Source organism: Eleutherodactylus coqui, chromosome 1, assembly GCF_035609145.1.
Source record: "Eleutherodactylus coqui strain aEleCoq1 chromosome 1, aEleCoq1.hap1, whole genome shotgun sequence".
Lineage (NCBI taxonomy): Eukaryota > Metazoa > Chordata > Amphibia > Anura > Eleutherodactylidae > Eleutherodactylus > Eleutherodactylus coqui.
Window position 1 is genome coordinate 450,691,967 of NC_089837.1, and position 14,243 is coordinate 450,706,209.

The 14,243-nt window shown below is 44.3% G+C and overlaps 1 protein-coding gene across 1 annotated transcript in view; it reads left to right on the forward strand.

The window, feature by feature from the left end:
- Positions 1–14,243, forward strand: part of ATP8A2 (ATPase phospholipid transporting 8A2) — a 565,764-nt gene that overhangs the window by 10,052 nt on the left and 541,469 nt on the right. Inside the window, exon 3 of the mRNA XM_066588982.1 lies at positions 6,684–6,828. Within this exon, the coding sequence (XP_066445079.1) occupies positions 6,684–6,828 (145 nt within the window). The remainder of the gene's footprint in view (positions 1–6,683; positions 6,829–14,243) is intronic.

Sequence of the window (14,243 nt, forward strand, 5' to 3'; positions counted from 1 at the left end):
TAATCAGTTACTCGACAATATCAATGCTCGATCAAGCATCAGGCTTAAATGAGCATGCTCACTCATCTCTAGTAGTTATATGCGTTATATGTAGATCTACACAAGCATTATCTGTACAGATATTACTATGCATCTGTCCACTTCGTATTTATCCATCTAGGCTCAGACTGCCCCAAAGGAAAACAGGTTAATCCCCCGGTGGGCACTGGGCTAAAAGTAGGCCCCCACACATGCACAAGTGGTACATGGTGCGGTATATTCACTGCACTATGGTATATATAAATAGGCAGCATATTGCATCTCCGCCAGCCAGCTCTTGTCAAACCAACCTGATCAGCTTCTACGAGGAGGTAAGTTCCAGACTGGACCGGGGACAGTCACTGGATCTTGTGTAACTGGACTTTTCCACAGTGTTTAATACTGTGTCGCATAAAAGGTTGGCATATAAAATGTGAACGCTTGGTCTGTGCGAGAATGTGTGTAAGGGGGTAAGTAACTGGTCAGTGATAGAAAGCAGAGGGTGGTTATAAATGGTACATACTTGATTGGGTTACTGTTACTAGTGGGGTACCACAGGGGGCAGTGTTGGGCCCCATTCTTCTTAATATATTTATTAATGACCCGGTAGAAGGATTTGAGGAAATTATTTTTTTCCCTTAATTAGGAAAATTGGTTTCTACCTCATTACCCGCCTTGGTGGTGGGGGCTGATCAGATGGACATGTCTCTTTTCAGCCTATCATACTATGTTACTATATAATATATATAAGCTTACCCGAATGCTCTCTCTCTCTGAGCCCTGCTTTGTTGATGATCATCTTGCAGCTTTTTGCTGCTGCCGCCTAATGTATGACAATGACTGCACCTCTTCATAAATTAGGCGCATTGTATGCCAGGGGAATTAATATTAAGAACGGTGCTTGAAATGCTGTTCTTAATACATTTCCCTCTATGTATACTGTGTGAGCATGTATCTCCAACTTACAGAGCTGAGAAGGCCCTTAGTCCAAGGCAATTGTCAGGCCACAGGTTATTGAGAGGGCCCCAGGACAGGAACAGCCCAAGGCAAAGGCCAAGCAGCAGCTACTACTGGAAAATGTATGTGTCCCCTCCAATTACGGAATTACTTGTATAACCTATACAAGATATACCATAAGTGCCACCTCTGGGATTTTCACCCCTGTGGTGAATGGGAGTCCACCAATTCCCACCTGCCTCATTCTTCATATACTTCAATGGAGACAGGATTGCATGCAAATGTAGCCACATTTCACGGAAGCATATGAAGAATATGGGAATTTTGCGAATAAGGATCAAGTGGTAATTGCATGCAGCTGTACAGTGGCCCCCATAATGAACTTTATTGGTGGACCCTAGGCATCCCATATCTATTTATCTATCTATCTATCTATCTATCTATCTATCTATCTATCTATCTATCTATCTATCTATCTATCTATCTTTCTATCTTTCTATCTATCTACAATATTTCAAAGGGCTGTGTGGTATAGGACTGAGTATACGTTAAAACTTTAAAAAGCGTACTCTGCCTTCGGTATCCTGGATCACCACTTACTGGCTCCCAGTGCTCCAACCCAGGGGCATAACTATAGAGGATGCAGGGGATGCAGTTGGACCCGGGCCCAGGAGCCTTAGGGGGCCCATAAGGCCTCTCTTCTCCATATAGGGAGCTCAGTACTATGAATAAAGCATTATAGTTGGGGACCCTGTTACAAGTTTTGCCTCGGGGCCTGGGAGCTTCAAGTTACGCCTCTGCTTCAACCCTGTCTTTCGCCACAGGAAGTCAGATGCCTGCTGTGACAATCCGAAGCCGCAGCAAACTCCTGGCATCATGATATCCATGATGTGAGTGCTGATGCCAGGCGTTCAGAAGGTGATGCTGCAGCCAATCAGGGGGTCACTTGACTTCCAGCTGCAGAGGACGGAGCAGCAGGAGCTGGTTAGCGGAGCACCAGGGGAATGAAGGCAGGTGAGTATGCTTTATTTTAACGTATGCCTAGTTTAACGTATAACTGTTTTTATATTGAACCCACACCCCCCCTTTAATGTTGAGCTCTGCATCCTTTTTGAGTTAACTGAGCCACAAATCCTCTAATCCCTTCCATTCAGCAGAGCTAATGTAGACAAGGCAGCTGACAGTGATGTAAGTGGGTGGCTGGGAGCATCTTTTCTTTGTTCACTTTTTTGCATTGTTACCTTTGTGTTTATTTTTAGATGCGTGCCCGCTTGTGCCAGTAATAGGTTTTATGTATGCCTGCCTGGGTTAGTGATAGGTTAGTTTGTACTTTGTGCCAGCTTGGGATAGTGATATATTTATATGTGCTATGTGGCAGTGTGTGAAAGGGAATATAGGTTTTACAGGCACATTTATCAAAACTGTCCAAGAGAAAAACTGACTTCGTTGCTATATTCAATATTGTGTATGTGCCGAAACTGAGACTTTTTATCTATTGACGCTACGCTCTTCCACTTTTTTAAAAAGTGGGCAAGGCTCAGATTTAAGCACCACAATCTATCACTATAATCTACTCAAGAAATTGGAGTAGTGCATAGGAAAAAACTACACTGCCAGTACTAAGAGATTTGCTTCTTAATATATTTGTTGCAAGTACGGATGTAGCAATCCTTAACATGACTGACGATAACTCGGTTTACATTATTGTAGTACATTGTAGTTGAGTTACCGGTATCAAAACATGTTTAATGATGAGTTAACGTTTGCTACATCTGTAGAAGGGCTCTGCGTTTACTTGGACTGGCAAAAAGAACGCTGCTGGAAATATGCCCCATTATTTATCAGTCTGATAGTCTAGGTAGTCATAGGTTTATAGATATTGGAGCAGATTTACTGGCATAACTGCAGGGGATGCGGTTGCACCCGGGCCCAGGAGCCTTAGGGGGCCCATAAGGTCTCTCCTCTCCATACAGGGAGCCCAGTACTATGGACAAAGCATTATAGTTGGGGGCCCTATTACAGGTTTTGCATTGGGGCCCAGAAGCTTCAAGTTACGTCTCTGAGTTAAGAGGTTAAGAGAAGTTGGGGGGCCCCAAGATAAACTTTTGCACCTGTGCCAATAAGCCTTTAGCGACGCCCCTGAGCAGATTTACTAATCTTGTTTAAAGCCACTTACAGATCAGCGTATTTGTAGTCAATATGTCTGGTCTGTGTTTAATGGACCATAGTAGGGAGCTAATGTATATCTATGTATTTATATGGCTGTATTTTTCACGGCCATGTTTTAAAAAAACAGCATGGCTACTTCTGTCCATTTTTGCCTCCATATTTGTATTCATTGGTATCACTTTCCTTAGGGAAGAGATGGATCCGTATTTACCCAGTAGAAAATTAAACCAATGACGGTCCATTGATTATATGCACAAAGACACACTGAATATGCATGCGTATCATGCGTATTCACTGCAAATTTGTGCATTCTCATTGACTTCAAAAGGCTATTTCGATCTGTAATATGGACCAAAATAGGACATGCTCTATTTTCTTTTCACGCGACTGAAAATTGCATAAAGAATACATTCATGTGAATAAACCCATTGAAATCAGCAGTTTCTATTCACTCCATATTAGGCCTCATGTCCACATCTGTATCGGTAAAACACTGTGGGTCTCTCTGCAGCGCTTTCCCAATATCTGTAAATAGAAGGTCTGCCAGCAGAGACGGCGTATGGCTGCGAGTGTACTGCGTATGCCTGCATATCATACGCACATGGTCATGCGCACTATGACTTTTTAAAAATTTTTATTCACTGCTCCGGGGTTGTGTATGAAAATTCAACCAACACTCAATGTATTGCGATTGACAGGGTTGCATATGCTGCCTATACAAATGTAAACGGCTCACACTGCCTGGTACACAGAGAAATAGAGCATGCTGTGATATATTCCTCGTGCGTATCGATGCGTAGTGTCTACATGCTGGTGTGCATTCATTTTCTTTTACTCCACCCACCGTGTATCACACGCATATGTAATACATAGTGCAAAATATCCATAGACATGAGCCCTTACGCGCATAATACGTTGCACAAATACGCCCGTGTGAATGAGCCCTTGAATGTAGACTTTGTGTCAATAGAAGATAATGTATAATGTATGTGTTCTGTTTACTTCTACAGTATATATAGACAAGTTAAACACACTATGTAAAGGTATTTGCCAGTATGTTTGTGTAGGTTCATATATATGCTGCATGCTAGGCTATGCCAGGATTGTGTATATATAGGTTTATAATTCTATACTGTGAGCCAGTTGGAGCCATTGATATGTAAACTGTGTAAGGGTTCCTTAACACGACCGTGTGGTGACAACGTGTTACTCGTACAGGATTTGCGCACAAAATACACTGTACGAATCTGCCATAAGCTCTCATGTTGACCCTCACACATGTTGTGCAAAATATGCTTGCAATAAAGATCACAGCATGTTCTATCTTGGTATTATGCCCATGCCTATTTCTGCCCATGCCCGCTGCCATAGGATTGCGCCCGATAATGCAATCCTATGCAGACAGCCGCGATTTGAACGTGTGAAAACACACACGGAAAACAAATTGCGGCATGCCGTATCTCTGTGTGAGCCTCGCAGAGTCCCGCACAGATAACATTACTAGTGACAAGCCGGCTCGGCTCTGTGCATGCGCCGGCTGGGCGGCAGTCGGCACATAGCAGAGCGGGGAGACGCCGGGAACAGGTGAGCCGCAGCGGTCACTGTAGGGGCACGGCTCGCATCCCGCTGCAAGAATTCTCACAGCGGGATCCGACCTGGCCGTCTGCAGGAGGCCTATATTGCACTGATAGGTAGTCTGTCTGTATTTTGCTTGTGACCAAGGCAGCAAGATAGGAGCATACACACAGAAGAGCTCAGTGAATACAGAACTGAACCAAGCTCATAACATAAATACAGCCACAAAAACTAGCTCATAACATAAATACAGCCACAGAGCCAAGCTCATAACATAAATACATCCACAAAACCAAGCTCATAAGTACAGCTACAGAACCAAGCACATAACATAAATACAGCCACAGAACCAATAACATAAATACAGTATTAAGCAATTGTGTTGTGTGAGCAATAATGGGCTTACAATGGTGCCTTGGATCATCAGAGGGAAGGGGAAAGAGCCAGGAGGAGGATGATTCATGTAGCTCCACAAGATGCTGCTGCATGGAGGAAGATCATTACACTGGGCAGGCATAAGGGTGGGAATTGCTCCCAGCCTACATCTGCCTGGCACCTTCCCTACAAGCTGGTGGCCAATACAGGTTGCATGTAGGTGTACATGGACTTTGATGCACTGATAATAATAATAATAAACTTTATTTGTATAGTGCCAACATATTCTGCAGTGCTTAATAAATTGTGTATGTCATGTGCCAGCCATAAGCCAATGGTATCTTTGTATATGCCGAGTTCCAGCTTATGTAATTGTTGACCGTCAGCTTATGCCAGTTCTGTGAGCCAGTAATATCTTTGTACATGTCTTGTGCCAGCCTTTTGACAATACTGCACCATGTGCTAGGCTATGCCAGTGACATATCAGCACTGGCTATGTGCCACCATGTGCTAGTCAGGTTTACATATGTTGTTTGCCAGTAACATCTTTGTATACACTGTGCCAGCTTGTGACAATGACATCTTTGTATATTCTGTATGCCATCCCATGTCAGTGCTGTCACTTTATGCAAATTATATGAGTCAGTAATATCTTTGTATATGCTGTGCCAGCCTGTAGGAATGGCACCTTTATATAAGCTGTGTGCCAGCCTATGTCAGTGTAGACTGTCAGGTTTTGCAAGCCAGTAACCTTTGCATTTGCTATGTGCCAGCCTATGACAGTGGTACACCTTATTCCACATTATGCCAGTGATATAGTTACATATGTAGTAGGGATGAAAAAAGACATATGTCCATTAAGTACAACCAAAGGATAGGAAATAAACCAAGCGACCATATCAGTGTTGGCTGTGTGCCATCCTATGCTAGTCTATCTTTCTATATATAGTTTTATATAAGCCACTTGCCAGTAGCATCTGTGTATATACTGTGTGCCAGCCTGTGACACTGACATCTTGTACATATTGTGTGCCAGCCTGTGCCACTGACATCTTTGTATATACTGTGTGCCAGCCTTTGCCACTGACATCTTTGTATATGCAGTGCAGCAGCATATGTCAGTGTTGATTCTATGCCAGTATATGTCATATCCGTGTGCCAGGCTGTGATGATTGCATATTTGTATATGCTGCTGTATGTGCCATCCTAAATCAGTAACCACTGTGCCAGGGCTGCATGTAGTGTAAGGTCAGATCACCATCCATTGTGTGGGTAGATTAACACTATCCTCCCCAGCCATGTCGAGAGGCTGCATAAGATTAGGTGACCCCAGCAGTAGCAGCATCAGCTGTCTGCTGAGCAGAGAATCTCATCCAGTCTTCAGGCTGCTGTCTCCTCCTCTCTGTAGTGCTGTCTCTCCACCCTCTGCATCTCTCATCCTGTGCCCATGTAGTGGTGCCTCCCTCCCAGCTCCTGATGCCTCCTGCCTCCTCCCAGCCACTCCCCTGTGTTCATTAGCCTCTTGTGTGCTGTCTGCCCCCCTCCCCATATATCACCCCCCTGATCACATCCTTATCATTTGTGTGCAGGTCCAGTCTACTCCTCTTCTGGTTACAAGAAGGCAGATGATGAGATGTCCGGGGCCACGTCCAGTGCTGACCAGGTGGAGGCAGCTGCCCGCATCATCCTCATCAATCAGCCCCAGACATGCAAATTCAGGGACAACAGGGTCAGGTAAGAAGCCCCCATACCCCATCCTTCCTCACTCCACATGGTGATGGGCATGGATTTACAACTGATGCACTGCATTATGCCCAGGTTGCTCCAAACTTCTTGTGCTTAGTGCAACTCAGTTCCTACTCTTCTAGCCTACAAGTTATTAAATGCTGATGTCTATACAGATTGTAATAAAGTCATCAGAAATAATATTATTGACTAATATTTATAAATATACCTCTGAATGCTAAATATTGTACAATGTACCAGCAGAATGCAACATTGTTGCAAGTTATTAGCTACAGTATTTTCATATATTCTTATCATACACTAAAAGGATTACTGGTCCATTATATGCTATCTAGAGGAGTGGCTGCATCAATGTGTAGACATGATGGATTTCTTTGCATGTTTACAGTATGCCCATATAGTGATTTCATGCAGATTGCTCATCATCAGGTCCATAGAATTGTACGGAGATGTGTAGGCAAATATATGAATGATCCAGGACATCTTCTCCGTAGGACCAACTGATTGTGAAAGCACATTGCAAAGTTACTGCTGATTGTTGCTACCTCTATAGGTAATACTAATACTAATACTAATGTTGCTTCAAACTTTCTGTACTAAGTAGAACACCTGCCATTATTATAATTTATAATATTCTATACCAGAGGTCCACAACCTGTTATACCTTGTGAGACACATGCAACTCTATGTAATTTTCGGGAGCAATATTTAACTCAAAGATGCACAGAAAATTTTAGGTTAGGGCTACATGGCATGCTTGGGCATGACACTCGGCATGCGGCCAAAGATCGCACCATGGCTCTACTACATCGCAGCCTAGTGTAAGTGAATAGGATCAAGTCAAGCAAGTTGCTGCAACCCAACAATTGCAAGAAATCCAAACCTGATGACCTTAATCACTTGCATTCAGATGCAATATAGTGGGGCTATAGAGCAATATTTGGCAACTTGACAGGTCGCATGGAAAGCCACAATGTAGACCTAGTATTCAAGTGGAGAAAGTATTACATCTGGTATTATGATATCTGAATTGGTACGGTTTGGTGGTTAGGATATAACTGCCACAATTTCAATTGCCAGAGCATATGGTTACAAATCAGGACTCTCATGGAGAGGACCACAGCAAGGGGTTGTGAGCCACTGGTTGTGGCAGTGATTGGCTGCTTTAGATGACTCCTAATATAGTGGGTTCCCTGACCATAGGGAAAATCTGCAGTTGTTGGTCACCTGGGCGAGTAATGTCTGTGTTCAGAGTGAATCATATTGTGGCCTTTGTAATCAATGGACAACCATTGCATTAATTGCGTTTATTAAATACCCTATGGCTTGGCACTGCTTACTCAATATTAGAGGGTCTGAAGTTGGAGCAGCGATTTTTGCAGTGATACCATCTGCAATAAACCAAGCCCCATACACATGGTATATGACAGATATAAGCTACTACATGGCTATAGCGCATCACTGTTGTATGTTGTTATCTGTTGGTACAAATATTTTTTTTTTTGTGACCAGATACATAAATATAGACAAAGACTAACACTAGTCATGGATGCGACAATTTTGCCCAAGATATATTTGGTGATCACTAACTATCGTGTTTCCCCAAAAATAAGACCCTGTCTTATATTTATTTTCGTCCCAAAAGAGGCGCTAGGTCTTATTTTTGGGGGATGTCTTATTACACTAACCTAGCAGGCTTGGTCCAGGTCCCTGCTGCTCTCTGGAACTCCGACATACTTCTTGCAGTCCTCGACCACAGATCACTTCTTGGTTACGGGATTCATAAATCCCGCCTCTAGAAAGCAATGACTTGATTGGTTCTAGAATACTGCACTGCATTTCTTGGCTACGCAGCGCTGGAAAACCAATCAGAGCCACCGCTTCGTAGATGTGCGATTTATGAATCTCATAACCAGGAAGTGATCTTCTGTGGGTGGCCGAGGACTCTGAGAAGTGCATCAGAGCCCAGAGAGCAGCAGGAGGGACCTGGATCAAGCCTGCTAGGTAATGTGTACCTTTTTTTTTAATGTAATGCAGCTAGGGCTTATCTTCAGGGTAGGGCTTATATTTCCAGCCTCTCAAAAAATCTTCGTAGGGCTTATTTCTAGGGTAGGTCTTATTTTTGGAGAACAGGGCATATCAAAAATTATCCACAACATCCCATCTGTAGTCAATACTGAAACCACTATATACAATTGATGAAAATCCATAAAAGACATCTAAAAAAATTGTACTGTTCATTGGTCAATATCAGGGCAGATATTTGAGGATCACTAACAGTAACTCACTGTGAAGTACAATAAATATACTTGTCATTTATTCAGATATAGCATGCAGGCATGGGCAAAAGTTATACTTTCTCCATAAATCATAGCATCTGTTTTTGTTTTATGGAAGCAATTTTAGTACTAAGCAGCAATTTAGCTGAAGCACAAAGTTTGACACAAAGTTGCATATTACATCCTTGGGGCAAATTCAAATCAGCGTCGATGCAACTACGATTGGTGGCATGGAACGTAATGGAACCTGAAAGAGGAGAATTTCTTCTCCTTCACTGGCTTTTCAAACACCGCGCCAGAGCGCAGGAGTTTGACAATAACCGCAGGAAGATATGTGCGGCCCAATCTTTCCCGCACGTAGTATGCACTACATGTCCTATCTTTTCTCGCCCATACAATTAATGGGCGAGATTCCCGATACTGAAAACAAAACCACTGAAATCCATTGATGTCAGTGGTTTAGTTTTGTCCTGTTATGCAGCCGTGACAAATCCACGTTCGTCTGAATTCGTCCTTAAGCAGTAATTAAAGCAACCTTCCGGTTTTGGGACAAAATTCTGTCCTGGCTCTGGAGGGGGGTAGATTACTTGTAGCAGTTCTTCTCTGTTATCCCTCCAATCTGCTAGTTCTGGAGCCTGTTTTTGGCCATCCAAGATGGCTGATGCAATCTTCAGACTACCCAATCCCCATAGTACATTGATAGTTTTAGACTTGTAATGCACTATGCCTGCTCTATGATTGGCTAGATCCGTGATCAGCAATGGCCAATCAGTGTACATTAGGTAATTAGATTACTGCTGCAGCCATCTTGGACTGTCAAAAACAGTGCCCGAAACCAGCGAATTGAAGGGAGGGTAGAGAAGAACAATTACATGTAATATACCCCTCTAGGACCCGGGACATAATTTTGTTTTAAAACATGAGGGTCATTGTAAAGGGGTTGTCTTAGCGTAGACAAATGTAAGATATGCAAGCAATGTCTGGTCAGTCGGGGACCTCAGAGCCCCCCACTGATTGCTAGACCCAGTAGCTCAGCTTTTAAAGGAGGTTGCAAAAAACAGTCATTGACTACAATGGGCCTATCATGCAGCTTCCATTCACGTAATGCTGGATAACCCCTTTTAACATGCAACAAGAAGGATTTATTAGGTGCCTCCAGCCCCCACTGCAACTTCAGCTCACTATATGCAATATAGCTTGCTATTAGAGATGAGCGAGTACACTCGCTAAGGCACATTACTCGAGCGAGTAGTGCTTTAGCCGAGTATCTCCCCGCTCGTCTCTAAAGATTCGGGGGCCGTCCGGGGGGCGGGGAGCGGCAGGGGAGAGCGGGGAGGAACGGAGGGGAGATCTCTCTCCCCCTCTCTCCCCCCCGCTCCCCGCCGGCCCCCGAATCTTTAGAGACGAGCGGGCAGATACTCGGCTAAATCACTGCTCGCTCGAGTAATGTGCCTTAGCGAGTATTCTTGCTCATCTCTACTTGCTATATTACTGGTCAGACAATACATTTGAGGGACTTCTGAATGCGTGGAATCTTAAAAAAAAAAAAAAAAAAAAAAATTTGCGCACACTGGTTGCATCTAATTGCCAAAACGGACAGACTTATGAATTTGGATAGAGTGCTAATAAGTCAGAGAATCAGTGAGTCATTTAGTGAATGCAAAAGTGCCCACTAAATTCTGTGTGTTACAGTAGTTGTCCATGAGTTTAAGAAATGTAACAGCAGGAAATGTGTTACAATCAAACCCAAACCGTAAGGCTCTCGCTCGTCATTCAGTTTCAGTGACCTAAAAATGGCATAAAATTCAGTTTTCAGTGGCATAAAAGTTTCAGTGGCATAAAAATCAGCACCGACTCGTCCACTCGTCAGGCAGTTTAAATACTGAACGATCAGACAACAATAGCTGCACGATTATCAATAAAAATCGTGCAGTCTAAACTGGCGGCCTGAGCGCGAACTAGCTGGTGAGGATGTCACCAGTTCATTCACTCGAGCAAATGAGTCTTGAGAGTATTGGCCGTGTGAAAGCCATTACTCACCAGTTAGACCCCTCATAGCCCCAGCGTGATGCTCCAGGGGTCTCCACCGATCTTTGTTTCTGGATTGATGACGTGCCATACATCTACATGCCCACTGCAGCCACTCACTAGCTTCAGCATTGCTATTAGTATGTACCATACTTAACATCTGAGGTCAGTGATTGCCCGCGTCAGTCATGCGGATACACAGCACATCACGACTCCAGCAAAATAAACACTTGCGAGGTACACCGGATTGTCGGTGTTGGAGTTGGGGGGTTTAACATTTCTTGCAGTAAGGCTAGATTCACACAAGGCAGATTTGCCGCAGTTTTTCCGTTGCGGTTTTGCCGCAGAAGAACCGCTACAAAGGTTCTTTTTGGCTTGCGGATTTTCTTGCGTATTTTGGCCGCTTTTTTGGCTCAGAAAATCCGCAGGCGTTTTTTTCCGCAGCGCTTTTTTACTTTTGCAGTGTATTTAAGTGTTAATTTTGCTGTGTCCATGAAGGCTATGGGAAATAAAGTGCTGCGGAGAATCCAAAAGAATTGACATGCTGCATATTCTAAAGCCGCGCCACAGCTGCATTTCCGCAGTGCGGCAGTGCAGAAAAATTCTGCTCTGTATGAACAGCTTTTTGGCCAAACACATTTGCACTGCATTGCACTGCAAATGCAGCGGTTTTGCCGCAATGCACATATGCAACTGCAAACCGCAGCAAATCCGCAGCATGTGAACCCAGCCTTAGGCCTCATGCCCACGGATGTGACAGACTCCGCCAGCGGAATATCACAGCGGAGTTCATCACGGCGCCCCCCAAAGACCCTATACTCACCTCTCCGGATCCGCTGTGCGCGTCCCGCCTGCCGAGCTGGCACGCATACGCAGTAGAGCGCGTGACGTGCCGGCAGTGTGAGATGGCGCAGCCGGTGGTGGTTGGGGACGCGTAATCACGCAATACTTCCACTGTGCTCACAGCGGAAGTATAGTGTGATGGCTGGCTTCCATTGACTACAATGGAAGCCAGCTACGTGTTTTTCCACGGCAATTAGAGCATGCCGCGGTTTCCATGGTAGAATTCTGCAGTGTGAACATTAAGCTATTAGGTTCAATTAAACCTAATAGCTGCGGCATAATGCCGTGGATTTCCGCCACATGAAGCGTGGCAGAAATCCTGCCGTGGGCATTAGTTCTTAAAGAGAACCTGCGTGGTCCTATGAGCCCCATTAACTAAAGTTATAGGGTCACAGGAAAGGGGCTGCTGAGTCCATTTGGGATTTGACTTTCATACTCGCCTGTCTCTGTTTTCTTGCTGTGTACCTTGGAAGCTGCCACTCAGTTCTTTCATCGGATTCGGCTCCTCATTCCTTGCATGCATACATACTGTCCTCTAATTAGGGACAATGTGTGTGCAAGCACATGGAATGAAAAGATGAGTCTGATGCATGCATCAGCTAGTTTATTTGTGGAGGAACAGCGAAGAATGGCGGAGGGAGGGGAGTATGAAAGTCCCATTCCAAGACTTAGTGGCCTCTGTCCTGTGAGCACAAAACTGTAGGTTAGTGAGCTCATAGGGTCGCACAGGTTCCCTTTAAAGTCTTGGACAATCCCTTTAAAGAAAGTGCTGAAAATTGCTGACAGTGCTGTATAGGGGAGAGGGAGAGGAATGTAAATGTATCTTTATCTATGATTTTAGGGTTCCCAAATGTGATGCCTTTACTGTAAGAGCTATGGAGGGTAGAGGTGGGATTCAAGTCAAGTGGGATGTCAAGTACTCTCTTCTCTGTTCATTGAGCTACTCCAAAACTTGGATTGGGAGCTGTAGAATTCTCCTGGTTGGCTTTATGAGACAACTCCTTTATTATATAGCTAAATATGTCTACAGTTGCTACATATCTCACAGCGATGTGCAGATTGGCGTCACTCCTGTTAGTCCCTTTCACTAATGGGGCTCACAGCCTAGTTTCCCTATCTCACACACAGCATGCTGTTGGAAAGTAAGAGGAAATCCACCCAGACACAGGCAAAACATGCTAAATCAATGCAAATGTTGTCCCCAATTAAAGGGATTGCCTGGTTAGAAAATTACCTATAAAACTTAGAGCTATATCATTTAAAACAATAAAACAAAAGGTATTTATCCTCCTCGGTCCATGTGATTCAGTACTGCAGCCACGCGATTTGCTTAGTCTTTGTAGACAGTGGAAGTCAGATGACCACCGTCTGCCAATTAGAGGCTACTGCGCCACTGTTCCGAACTCCTGGCATTATGGCACCCAGGATGTTAGCACTAATGCCAGGAAAACTAGCGGTGATGATGCGGCCCCTGTTTGGCAGGCGGTCACCTGAAGCGCCAGGACTGAGCAGGGTAAGTATCCATGTGATGCGACTCTAGGGGTATGTTAAAAGAAAATTCTGCTGCAAATTCCGTAGCATTTCTGCATCCAAAACCGAGTCAAAATTGGTACCCTTCGTGCAGCTGATTTCAGCAGATACAGCGCTCTCCCTCACCTTCCAATTCTTCACACTATGAGCGCAGCTCTTCACCCGGCGCTCGCCGGCCTGTAGTGAGCGCAGCACCGCTGGTCAGGTGATGGTCACCTGACCAGCGGCACTGCGCTCACTATAAGCCACTGGGTGCCGGGGTGCTGATAGCATGAAGAATAGGGAAGTTAGGGGAACACTGTATCTGCTGAAATTACATGTGATGCACACTCAAAGTGATTGCTCTGGGCATTCTGCAATGGAATAATCGCAGCAATTCCACGGTGGTCAAATCCGCTCCTACATGGTGTGCATTTGGCTGCGTTTTCACTTGTGGAACAGCTGCAGAATTCAACCCTTGTGTTTCATAAATAGACATGCTGCGGAATCAGAATCTGCAATGTTTTATAAATCCGCTGCAGATTCATTGCAGAAACTCTTTGCACCATGTGAAGAGCATTTTTTAAGTCCCCTCCACGTGGCTTATATTGTATACATTGTGGAATTACCCCTGCGATTTGGCTAGCCAAAATTCCGCAGCGGATATGGTCACTGTGAAGCGGTTATCTGGGATGGAGAAAAGTTTTTATGGTGGAACAATATAAAGAAGTCATACTCCTCTCC